We start from the raw sequence: 13373 nt of genomic DNA on the forward strand, positions 1-13373 counted from the left end.
CTGCCGGCCTCCCAGTCCCTGTTTTGCGTTGTTGGAGTGTGTGTTCTATCTTTGCCACTTGCCTCCTAGTCGCGGCTGATGGGAGAGGGGGGGGTCTGTTTTCTGGGCACTGCGTATTTTCCTCAGCGTTCTAACGAGCTGCCTGCCTCTTTAAGAGGCTTTCTTCCTCTGCCGCCAGGCTTTGGGTTTTCCTGGGGCTCTCTTCCCTACCCCCCTTGCATAGTCCATTTAAGCGGGGTGCCTGGCAGGGCTGCCTGTTGCCTGCTTTCAGCTTTCCCATCTCCATTTAGAGCTTGGAAAGTATCTGCTCCTTTAAGGAGCTGGCATTGATACCCCCCCCTCTTTCGGAAGAGCAAGACTGGGCTGGTGGAAATAATCCTACAAATATCAGATGGTGCCACTTTGCGAGGTGTGGTTTGGTTTTTGAGTGTGTGTATTATCTCTCCCCTCCCACCTTTTTTATTGCAATCGGTAGTTCATGAAACAAGCCTCTCTGTTGTTAATTATTTAAACGTATTTTTTTTATTAAAGATGGCTGGGTGCTCAAGTTCCTGGTCCCTGGGGTGTGCTTGTCTCATGAGCTATGGGAGCTATGGGAGTAGCCGACCTTTTGGGGAAATAGTTAATGGGCCCTTCCGCAATGGTGTTCCGTTCCTAGACAGAATAATAGCACATCGGTGGTGGATTTAATTCTGCCTTCTATTAGTTGTTCCCTGTGGCTACCATATTGTCGATTTCTGGAGTGGCACAGCAAAAGAGGGGACCACCCCCCACTCTCCCCTAGAACATTTGTGGCATGAACAGCTATAGGATTTCATCGGGAAGTTCTAGGACTGGTGGGAAAGGAAGTATGTAGGACAGCCCCAAAACTTTTGCAGGTGCAAATAAAATCGATGCATGTCCAATGAAAAGCACCTCGTGTTCCCTGGACTTTTAGGGCAATGCATGGTGCTTTTGTTTGATACATAAAAATCTAGTTGCTCCCAAAGACTTGCTCCCAAAGCCCATCCAGACATGTAAAATGTGGACATGTATTTTAATCTGTTTTTTAGCATATGGTTCATTTGTAATTATTTTTAAATATTTTAAATAGTTGCGTGTAACTTCTTTTACTGATAAAATGAAAACGGTTATTAAAAAATCAAATTATGATAGTAATAATAAATGCACAATGGAATACAGTTTTTCATAACAAAACAGTTTCTTATCAGAGCAACAGCATAATAAAGGAAGAGAAAATTAGCAACACATATATTAATATGAATGTTTTGGACTGTTGGTAGATCTCTGTCCTCTATAAAACTGTTATCTTCCCTATTAAAGTTATCTAAGGCTGTGTACATATCACACTTTTAAAGCACACACACTCACTCCAAGAATTCTGAGAGCTGCAGGTTACCCCAAAAGAGCTCTAACTCCCAGCAGCCTTAACAAACTACAGTTTCCGGGGTGCTGCTTTTTCTAGGTGCTTTAAATGTATGGTGTGCACTCAGCCTAAGCCTGGACTCCACTTGCTTGAGCCTTTTGTCAATGGGGGGGGAGTGGAGAAGATTCCCTTGCTCCAGTTTCCTTCCAAATATTAGAATGCATATCCCCCCCTTAATTTTAGAAGAGTTTCCCCCAGTGGTGGCTGCTGTGGGGTTTGTGATTCAGCATTAATCTTGCACTGACTTGCTCTGAAGACATGGCTGTTTGAACAAGCTGGGCTCGCCCCTTCTTGCAAAGGAAATTGTGAAACATCTGCAAGCAAGCAAGGGAGCATGGCTGGCATTGTTCCAGGGCTGAATTGCATGAAACAGGCTGATCTGTCAGAGAAAGGTAATCAGCGCTCGGACCCCGGTGGGCAGATCGGTCCCGCACAGCAACCCTCCCTAAAAAAAGCAGATAAACTATGGTGTTCCCTGCCCCCCCCCAAAGCTCATAAGCTCTGTGCAACCTTCCCTTTAAAAAGCTCAACAACTTTGGGGTACCCTCTGTAAAAAAAAGATTAGGGGGGGGGTGACAAAAAAAAATTCCGCACCGGGTACCACCTGACATTGCTAGCCTCTGGCTGAGCCAAACTTGGAAGAAAGCAGGGTGTTTTTATTTTGTGTTTCCCCCCTGCCTGCCAGCCAGCCAGTCTTTTGGGAGCGCCGGGAAGGCCCTTCCCACGTTCTCGCCTTCTCAGGTACGACGCTGATTCTCTTTTCCGTAGGAGGAAACCTCGGGAGTCTCCGCCCCTGCCAAGCGCCCGCGGAGGAGCCGCTTCCCCGAGGGCGTCTCCCGCTTCCTTCCTATGTCCTTTCGGACGCTGCCGCCTCTCCGGCTCTGTCGCGGGGCGAGACTTTCCTCTGGGCAGGGGCGCCATGACGACCCACGAAGACCCCTCGGCGAAGGAGCCCCTGGAGGAAGGAGGCGAGAAGCTGAAGGCGAAAGAGGCCGGCAGGTCCACCAAGAAGTGGTGGTGGAAGGAAGAGGAGAGGGAGGTGTATCCCCTCCTCCAGTTCCAGAGGTCCCGATGGCTCGAGGTCGGTGGGCGCCAGAAGGAGCCTCTGGAGGAAGGAGGCGAGAAGCTGAAGACGGAGGAGGCCGGCAAGTCCACCAAAAAGAAGGGGGGAAGGAAGGAAGGGGAGAGGGAGGAGGATCCCTTCCTCAAGTTCCAGAGGTCCCGATGGCTCAAGGGCGGTGGGCGCCAGAGTAGCAGCAGCAGCAACGACGACGACGACGACGTCTGGGACCCCAACACGTCGGGATTGCCGCACTTGTTCGCCCCGCAGTTTCTCTCTGAGTGGGAGAATCGCTTTCTCGCTCTGCTCCCTATCGCTCGCACCCTGCAATTCTCCCTGCAGCTTTTGGATCGGTACGAACGGCGGAGGTTCCGGCGCAAACTGCGCGAGATCCCGCTCGAGGAGGGCTTCGTCCGCATCCCTGAGGAGGCGCTGCACAAGGCAGGCGCCCCTCGCCTCGGAAACCTGCTGCTCAGCTACTACGGCGGAACTTACGCAGTCGAGGTGGCGGCCGACGCGCTGAGGAACGTTGACTGCGACTACCAGGCGGACACTCTCCTCTCCATCTACGAACGTAAGTCTTTGGTGGATCCTGACCTTCGCAGCCGTTCAGTCTGACAGCAGATCTTTCCTTCCCTGCTTGCGCCAGCCCAGCGCTGAGCTGCAGCCGTGAAGGAGGGAAGGAAAAACAACCATCTGCTTGGAATGTTTGGAAGTACATTTACTTTAGCGCCAGACATTTAGCGCATATAGAATAATTTGGTATGTTTCAACCGTCTGATTGCTATTGCTTAAAATATTACAATCACCTTCTGCGCCCTTAGGACACACAGAACAGCAAAGAATCAGCCTTAAGCAAAAGGGCTCAGAGTCCTTAGGACTCGGGGTTGAAGTTGTTCTTTGTAGAAAGGAGACTCCTTTTTCTTTCCTGCTTGAGCCCTGCAAAAAAATTTAATCAGGCCTGTAAGTTCAGAAAGTTTTCAGGCCATCCTGACATCTCTGAAACAGAGGAAGGTCCCAAATGGGCCTCACGGTCCATCTAGCTCAGGATTGTTAATCTTGCCTGACTGCGGCTCTCCAGGGTTTCAGGCAGGAGTTTTTCGCTGCCCTACCTGGAGACACTGGGACGCGGGTGGCGCTGTGGGTAAAACCTCAGTGCCTAGGACTTGCCGATCGTATGGTCGTCGGTTCGAACCCCCGCGGCGGGGTGAGCTCCCGTCTTTCGGTCCCAGCTCCTGCCCACCTAGCAGTTCAAAAGCATCCCTAAGTGCAAGTAGATAAATAGGTACCGCTTTATAGCAGGAAGGTAAACGGCGTTTCAGTGCTGCGCTGGTGCTGGCTCGCCAGAGCAGCTTCGTCATGCTGGCCACGTGACCCGGAAGTGTCTTCGGACAGCGCTGGCCCCCGGCCTCTTAAGTGAGATGGGCGCACAACCCTAGAGTAGGACACGACTGCCCGTACGGGCAGGGGTACCTTTACCTTTACCTGGAGACCCCAGGGATTGAACCTGGGACCTTCTGCATGCAAAGCAGGTGTTCTGCCACTGAGCCATGGCTCTTCCCTGGTCATCCAGCTGGAAGTGCTGCCTGCTGAATGTCCTGCAAATAGATTGCACTAGGAAGAGGAGGAGGAATTTCCATGTTTTATGATGGTATAAGCAGGTTCCCGGGACGCGGGTGGCACTGTGGGTAAAACCTCAGCGCGTGGGACTTGCCGATCGCATGGTCGGCGGTTCGAATCCCCGCGGCGGGGTGCGCTCCCATCGTTCGGTCCCAGCGCCTGCCAACCTAGCAGTTTGAAAGCACCTCCGGGTGCAAGTAGATAAATAGGGACCGCTTACCAGCGGGAAGGTAAACGGCGTTCCGTGTGCTGCGCTGGCTCGCCAGATGCAGCTTGTCACGCTGGCCACGTGACCCGGAAGTGTCTGCGGACGGCGCCGGCTCCCGGCCTATAGAGTGAGATGAGCGCACAACCCTAGAGTCTGTCAAGACTGGCCCGTATGGGCAGGGGTACCTTTACCTTTTTAAGCAGGTTCCCAGGATTTTCTGTTCAATTCTGCCACTACAGCATAGTCTCCAAATGGCTGTCTGCTGAACATGCTGCATGCCCATTATTACAGGATGACGTCAGATGATTATTATAAATAAGGAACTGGGTTTCCACCCCACAATAAACTTTTGGTTAACCTTCCTTCAGATCAGCCCAATCCTGTACATGGAAAAAAATTCAGGAGCTCAAGAAAGGTTTAATCAGAAAGAGCCTTCAAGAGCAATGTATGTGCTTAAATAATTGACAAAAGCCACAATTTTAGTGATGTTTTCTCCTCCATAAAAACCTATTCCAATAAAAAACAAATATAAAACACTGAACTTTTTGACATTAGGTAGCAAGCAGTCCTGTTTAACCTTCATCCAATTTTGTTGGGCTTTCCCTCAACACAGGCACACTTTTAATTCTTTAGCTTACACATAAGTAGACCTACAGGGTAGTCCTTCTATAACGTAATCACCAATTATCCAGCGGTGGAGGAAGCCGCTCGGGCTCCTGGGGCGACTCGCCCAGGGTGGGGAGAACTGCCCATAGGGGCGGGCGCACCGTGGGGCCTCCGGAGTCTGCCTGCCTCCTCCCACTCAGCCACCCTACAGCTGGGGGGGGGGGAGGCAGCGGGTGGACCGTTTTGGCAGTGTGGAGTCTGCATGCCCAAGCCACCACATCTCTCTCAGACTCCACGCTGGGGCCTGCAGTGCACCCGAGCCACACATCTCTCCCAAGAAATCTTCTGTTGTAATTTTTGTTGTTTCACAAAAAGTCTTCCATATTACAGAGTTTAAAATAAAGCAGTGGTAACTCGGGTTAAGTACTTAATTCATTCCGGAGGTCCATACTTAACCTGAAACTGTTCTTAACCTGAAGCACCACTTTAGCTAATGGGGCCTGGCGCTGCGCCGCCGGAGCACGATTTCTGTTCTCATCCTGAAGCAAAGTTCTTAACCTGAAGCTCTATTTCTGGGTTAGCAGAGTCTGTAAACTGAAGCGTATGTAACCCGAGGTACCACTGTACCTAAATAAGACCATAGGAATTTGACACTGTACTGGCATAGTTCCTGTTTCTGCTCTAATACTAGCTGCTGGAGTTGGGGGGGGGGGGGTAAACCGAGTAGTCTTATTAGAAATTAATTTCTCCCCAATACGTTAACTGTGGGAGCACCTAACCATTATTTGTTCTCAGTGCCGCCTTTGCTTCTGGTAAAACTAAGAATTGCTTGTGCAGATCTTGATGTCTTCAAGGCCTAAGTACTGCTATATGGTACCAAGTACTTTTATCGGAGAACAAATCTCCAAATAATTGAAATGTCTCACTTGTTTAATTATTTGCTCATTTAGGAACCATTTATGCTTCTCAGGCTGTGCCTCAAATACTACAGCTTTTGTCTTGGAATAATTTATATTCAAACCTTTGTTAGGACAAATGATCCCAAAATTCTTTAGTAATCGCCTCATACCCACGTGTTGGTCTCATAGCACCATATTGCCGGCATATAGCAAGATGGATACCTTATGGGATAAAATTGTAACAGGAAATTTTTTTGGTTGTTTTCGTTCTAGTTATTACATCATTTACATAAATGTTAAACAGCAAGGGTGCCAATAAGCACCCTTGTCCTACTCCATTTGTTGTTAGAACTAGAGCTGTCAAGTGTCAACTGACCATTCGCCCCTACTCTTTCTCTCATACACATTTTACAGTATGATATCCACTGGAATTCCAAAGGGCTAGTGTCACACAAACATCAATGGTTAAAGGAAAAAGTGCTTACCCAGCAAGAAATGCACTGGTGCCAATTAAATATAGCAAAAGGCTGCTGGGGGCAGGGATAAAACAGCCAGTTTTGACCTCTCCCTTACCTTTCCACAGTTGACAGTGTCATGCCCCCTGATATGCAGAGGAATGTACGAAAGAAAAATGTGTGGTAAGTCCCATTGCAATTCTACTTGTAGCTTACAGTGGAAGAGCATTGATTGGATGGTGTGAGAATCAGATCTTAGCTTGGGAGGGAGCTTCATCCAGGAAAAAGGATGGGCAAATGTGTCACTGGAATGATGCATATTATGTGCACACACTACCCCCCTTTTTGAAATTCAACACCTAAATGTATACAGAATCCAGATCTGTGGGTGGTGGGCTCTGGAAGATGGGCTGTCAAGCTACTAAGTCTAATTCGAAGCCTCTTATTAACTTGGTAGATAAGCAAGCCAAATTTTCTTTCTGCTAGAAAGACTGCCCCATTCTCCTCCCAGTTTATTTCTGAAATCTATTCTTTACAGCTGGCCTGGGGCAGAAGGTTTTCCCACTTTGGTCTTTAAAAAAACCCTACAAGAAAACTGTGATTGGCTAGTTTGTCAGCCCCCCCCCCCCCCATGAAGTGGCTTTTTCCTTCTGCTGGTGGAAAGTAGGCTGCCTTACCTGAAAGAGGAGGCAGATCAGCTGGATAATAATAATAATACCCTAGCCCAGAGGGGAGAGGGGGAGGCACAGCTGCTGCATCTTCCTCTCTCAGGAAGACGGGAAAAGTATGGACAAGAGAGGCAGCTGACTGGTTTGAGTCCCTGCTGCAGATTCAGGCCACCAGCTCAGCTTCACCCGCACCAACCACCTGCCACACACCTTCCTTTCAGGTCTCCATTTTGAAAATCACTCTATTACAACTTTGCCTTCCTTGTTCCTTAGGGGTGTGGATGAAGTTGTAACACTTCCATTTTCAAAATAGAGACCTGCAAGGAAGGGCAGATGTGCAGTTGAGGAGGAGGAGGAAGTGGCGAGTTAGCAGTTGGTGGAGGAGGAGAGGCAGCAAGAGGGCCTGTGGAAGAGCTGGTCACAGAGGCAGCGGCAGGCAGATCTGCAACCCCTCTTAGGAGGGTTCAGGTCTGCCCCACCCCCAGGCAGCTTGCCTCACCCTCTTCATGGGCAGCCTAATAACGAAGTCAGCAGGGGCTCCTGCCTTGGATGCAACCTAGAAAGGAGTGCAAAATGTATCACGAAGACTGTGTATATTCTTGGCCAGTAAAAAAGGGGTGGCAAATTACATCATGCTTTCTTTGCAGTGTGGAGTAAATCAACATATTTTCCAGGTTGCAAAGGAAAAGCAGAGTTCAGTATGCTCAGAGGATCAGTGAAGGCAGTATACTAGGGGTGGAAAAATTAAGCCCCAGTTGTATCCCAATCAAGCTGTAATTCTCACTTCCGGAGGCGGCGCGAATGACAATGGCGGTCCTCTTTACTTTGTGAAGAGGAAGCTCCGCGGAAACGGGTCGTCCGCTACGGCGAAGCGGAGACCCACATTAGAAACCCACAGGCAGCGAAAGCCTGTGGTCGTGGGACTCGGCGGGCACCAGAAGCGCCCCCCGAAAACGAAGAAGGGACCCCGAAAGGGGCTCCGGAACGTGGAAGGGTTGGCGCGGTGCTGTGAGTCGATTGCTCTTTCTGTGGAGTGAAGCCGCATAGCCGCTGTCGGTGAGCGCTGACCTTTTTTCTGGGAACATTCGACCTGAAAACATCAACCCGTGAGTAAAAAAGACAGAAGGAATTGGAGGCTAAATTCCAATTTAAATTGACTTTAAAATTCGGTTAAAAAGCGGGAGATGTAAACAGGAAGTCCGTCTTCCGTTTCTGCTTAAGACCTAAAGCAAAGGACTTTGATGTCTGGAGCCTTTGAAGAGGTGTTAAAAGTACCTAATCTGTGCATCTTATGGAACTGCTTTTTAAGGAGATAAAGGATTTAACTTTTTCTTACTGCTTGTTATGGACTGTGTTTTACCTCTCCCTTTGGATTTACAAACTTCACTGAGAAACCCAGGCAGTCGGGCTGCCAAATTAATGGAACTGTCAGATTGCAGACTTTGACTCTTTGTTACTTTGATCTGCTACAACTGAGTGTTATTGGAACTGTTACATTTGGAACATTGTTTCTGGCACTTTTTAGAGACATTGTGATATTCTAAGACCAACTCTGCTAACCACAAGAGAGCTGAAGGTTTTTTTGGATATTGGTGGCTGTGTGGACTTTGTTATAAAAGTGTTGAAAATTTGGATTAATCAGAGTTATTTATTTAGTAGTTTTGCTTCTACTCTCAAGTATATTTGAACTCCCCCTAGAGGACTTTGGAATTACAACTGTATGCGATTTTGCCTTTCCTCTCTTTCCTATCTTTTTGTTTATTCTCTGGGCCTGTGAATTCCCATGGGGCTTTACACAGTTTGACCTTGGCTACTAGACAGAACTGGAATGAGCAGTGCTGGGAAAACAAGAGCGGCCAAAGCGAAAGCCAAACAAACAACTTTGACCTCAACTTTGACTTTAGCTTCACAGCCACGCAGATCATCTGTCCCTGCTGTTTTGGTGGCAGAGGAAGAAGAAATTGAGCAACCTTTGCCTGAAGGCATGGCTGCAGGAGGATCTGATTCAATATTAGACAAAATCTTTCAAAAATTGGAACTACTGGATAAGAAAGCGGATGACCAATCGGCTAAGATTGACCAAAACACAGCCAGTGTAAACAAATTGACTGAGCAGGTTGCTTTGAATGCACAATCAATTGGGAAATTATTTGAAGCCACCACATAAAATCGTAAACTGGCCGAGGAAGCCAATCAAAAAGTTGAAGGATTAAAGGAGGAGGTGAAACCATTGCACAAACAGATTGGAGAACAGCAGATCTATCTGTCTATGATAGAACTGCGCAGCCGGGAGAATAATTTGAGACTGAGGTCAATCTTGGAACTTGAGCAAGGGAACTTAATTGAATACCTGACAAAAGAATTTTCCAAGTTTTGGACATTGGAAGAAGAAAAGGACTTTAAAATTGTGACTGCCTTTAGACTTGGAAAAGCAGTAAGGAAAGACAGGCCCAGAGACTGTTTGATTACTCTGAGATCTAAGGAGGAAAGAGATAAAATACTAAGTCTACATTACGAAAAGTCACTCCAAAGTCAAGACAAAAGAGCAGAAATTTTCAAAGACATCCCGAAACAACTTTTGGACCTTAGATCTACTTACACAGAGCTAACAAGACTGCTGAGGAGCAACTCAATTGCTTTTAGGTGGGAATTTCCCCAAGGATTATCTTTTACATTTAGAGGGAAGAAGGTGAAAATTATAACAGCCAAGGACAAAGAAAAATTTTTGAGTGCTTACGGAGAAGACCTTCAGAAAGGGATTGAAAGACCCCCTGGGCCTGGGCCATTGCTTATACCTACACCTTTGGGACCTGAAGACCAAGAGAAAGAGACGCCACCACCAAAAGAATAACAGATTTGTCCAGGATGTCTCTGCAACTTCTTAGCTGGAATATTAACGGCTGTAACTCCCCGGAAAAAAGGAAAAGAATATTTCATGTATTGAAAAAAGAACAATTGGACATTATTTGTTTGCAAGAAACACATGTGACTAGGCTCCACAGAAAAGTGCTAATAAATAAGAGATTAGGCCAAGAATTTATTTCATCGGACCGAGTTAAGAAAAGAGGAGTGGTGATATATGCAAAGGAGAGCCTATCACCAAAATTTTTATTTAAAGATGAGCAAGGAAGAATTTTGGCAATCGAAATACAAACCCAAGGCGAAAAGTTCTTGATATTAGGAATCTATGCACCAAATGAGGGGAAATCGGAATTTTACAAGAAGCTGCATGAGATAATGCTGGACTATCTGGACTATAACAACATCATTATGATGGGGGATATGAATGGGGTGGTATCAACAAACATGGATAAGTCACATAGCCAAAATGTGACAAAAGATGGCAGACTACCTAAAACTTTTTTTGAACTGACTGACAATATGGACTTGATTGACATTTGGAGAACAAAGAACCCCCTAGGAAGAGAAGGAACATTCTTTTCTGAAGCCCAACTGACATGGACCAAATATGGACAACTAGAGGTCTGGCACCTAAGATAAGAAAAGTGGAAATCTGCCCAAAGACCTGCTCCGACCATAATGCAGTAAAGATGGACATGAGACTAATTCCAACCGGCTCCTTTAGATGGAAGATGAATGACAATTTGTTTAGAGATCAGGAGATTATTAAAAAGGCCCAAAAAGCTTTGAAGGACTATTTTGATATAAATTTGAACACTATGGTGGAAAAAAGAGTAATCTGGGACGCAAGTAAAGCAGTAATGAGGGGATTTCTGATACAACAGAACACCATAAAGAAAAGAGCACAGAATGAGAAAAAAGACAAGATTTTGGGAAAAATTAAAGAATGTGAGAAGAAGTTAAGATTGAAACCGAAGTCACAGGAGATTTTGAGAGAAATTAAACTCTATCAAGCACAATACTCCAAATTGATAAATCAGGAAGTGGAGTGGAAAATTAAGTTAATGAAACAAAGATCATTTGAATCGGCAAATAAATGTGGAAAACTGCTAGCATGGCAGTTGAAAAAGAGACAAAAATTAAATACGGTTACCAACTTAGAGATTGAAGGGAAAAATATCCAGAATCCTGTGGAAATTAGAAAGTGTTTCCAGAGATACTTCAAACAATTATATACTCAAGGGCCGCAAAGCGAGACTGAGATAGATCAATTTTTGAGAAGAAATGGATTACCAAAATTGTCTCAAAAAAAATAAGACAATTCTGAACTGTAAAACAACACAACAAGAGATTGAAGATGCCATTCAGAACATGCAATTGGGCAAATCTCCAGGGCCAGATGGGCTTACCTCCAAATATTATAAGATATTGAAAGACAACTTGATACATCCATTAATGGAGGTTTGCAACGAGATTATGGAGGGGAAGAAAGCACCGGAATCGTGGAAAGAAGCCTTCATCACATTGATACCCAAATTAGAAACAGAAAAGACACAGCTTAAGAACTACCGCCCCATCTCCCTCCTAAATGTGGATTACAAAATTTTTGCAGATATTTTAGCAAATAGATTTAAAAAGGTTTTAAATGAAGTGATCCATACGGATCAGACAGGTTTTCTCCCAGGTAGACATTTGTTTGCTAACACAAGGAATATTATTGACATTTTGGAACTTTTGAAAACAAACATTAATACAAAAGCAGTGTTAATTTTCATAGATGCGGAGAAGGCCTTTGACAATATTTCATGGAAGTTCATGAGGAAAAACCTTGAAGGGATGGGAGTGGGACGGGGGTTTGAAAATGGTATAGAAGCAATCTACTCAGAGCAAAAGGCCAAATTGATAGTTAACAATGTGGTGACAGAAGAGTTTAAAATTGAAAAAGGAACACGACAAGGTTGCCCTATCTCCCCTTTATTATTTATTTCGGTCCTGGAGGTGCTCTTGAATATGATCAGAGGGGATCGGTTGGTCGAAGGAATACAGGTCGGAGCCAAACAGTACAAATTAAAAGCTTTTGCAGATGACCTAGTTTTGACATTACAGGAGCCAGAATCTAGTACAAAACGGGTTTTAGAATTGATTCATGAGTTTGGTCGGGTGGCGGGATTTAAACTAAATAAGCAGAAAACTAAGGTACTGGAAAAAAATTTGACACCTTCGGAATCAGAAAGGTTTCAGAAAGAGACAGACCTAAATGTGGTTAAAAAAGTGAGATACCTAGGGGTAAACATGACAGCCAAGAACTTGAACTTATTTAAGGACAACTATGAAAAATGTTGGTCAGAAATTAAAAAGGATCTAGAAAGTTGGTCAAAATTGAAACTTTCCTTGTTGGGTCGAATTGCTGCTATAAAGATGAATGTATTGCCAAAAATGCTGTTTTTGTTTCAGACCTTACAGATTGTGGACAAGGTGGAGTGTTTCAGGAAGTGGCAGAGAGATATTTCCAAATTTGTCTGGCAGGGCAAAAAGCCCAGAATTAAGTTTAAAATTTTAACCGATGCTAAAGAAAGAGGGGGGTTTGCCCTGCCAGACTTAAGGCTGTACTATGAATCAGCAGCTTTCTGCTGGATGAAAGATTGGCTGCTCCTTGAAAATACTGATGTTTTGGATTTGGAAGGATTTAACAATGCTTACGGATGGCATGCATATTTGTGGTACGACAAGGTTAAAGTTCATAAGGCTTTCAAGAACCATATTGTCAGGAAAGCAGTATTTAGTGTCTGGATGAAATATAAAGACTTATTAGAAAACAAGACCCCAAGGTGGCTGTCACCAATGGAAGCTAAGGCCCGGAAAAGACTCAATATGGAGGCCAAATGGCCGAAATATTGGGAAATATTAGAAAAGGATGGAGATACCTGGAGATTGCAGAGTTTGGAGAAACTAAAAGATAAAGTGCGGGATTGGTTACATTATGCTCAGATAAAAGAGGTTTTTAAATTGGATAAAAAGATAGGATTCCAGGTGGAAAAATCGAAATTAGAAGCAGAATTGTTAGAACCTAAGACTAAGGTACTTTCAAAAATGTATAACTTGCTGTTAAAATGGAATACACAAGATGAAATGGTTAAATCAGCTATGATAAAATGGGCACAGGATATTGGGTATAACATTATGTTTGCTGACTGGGAAAAGTTATGGACCACCAGTATGAAGTTCACAGCATGTAATGCCTTAAAAGAAAATATTATGAAAATGATATATAGGTGGTACATGACCCCAGTCAAGCTTGCAAAAATATATCATATGCCTGACAATAAATGTTGGAAGTGTAAAGAAATTGAAGGAACATTCTTTCACCTCTGGTGGACTTGCCCTAGGGTTAAGACCTTCTGGGAAATGATTTATAATGAGTTGAAAAAGGTATTTAAGTATACCTTTCCTAAGAAACCAGAGGCCTTCCTTTTGGGCATTGTTGGCCAGAGGCTGTTAAAGAAGGACCAAACATTCTTTATGTATGCAACAACAGCAGCAAGGATACTTATTGCTAAATATTGGAAAAC

General features: G+C 45.0%; 1 protein-coding gene across 3 annotated transcripts in view; it reads left to right on the forward strand.

Moving 5' to 3' along the window:
• The first annotated feature begins 1597 nt into the window (after nt 1–1597).
• The window catches only part of LOC308461259 (uncharacterized protein), a 50191-nt gene continuing 38415 nt past the window's right edge, over nt 1598–13373 (forward strand). Inside the window, exons 1-3 of one of the 3 annotated variants that reach the window (XM_080978017.1) lie at nt 1598–1818; nt 2195–3060; nt 6403–6457. In XM_080978017.1, the coding sequence (XP_080834143.1) occupies nt 2346–3060; nt 6403–6457 (770 nt within the window). In that variant the 5' untranslated portion in view covers nt 1598–1818; nt 2195–2345. Of the gene's footprint in view, nt 1819–2194; nt 3061–6402; nt 6458–13373 lie in introns of those variants that run through there. The other 2 variants (XM_080978015.1, XM_080978016.1) reach the window with 2 other exon arrangements.

Source organism: Podarcis pityusensis, assembly GCF_964106645.2.
Source record: "Podarcis pityusensis genome assembly, chromosome: 13".
Taxonomy (NCBI): Eukaryota; Metazoa; Chordata; class Lepidosauria; order Squamata; family Lacertidae; genus Podarcis; species Podarcis pityusensis.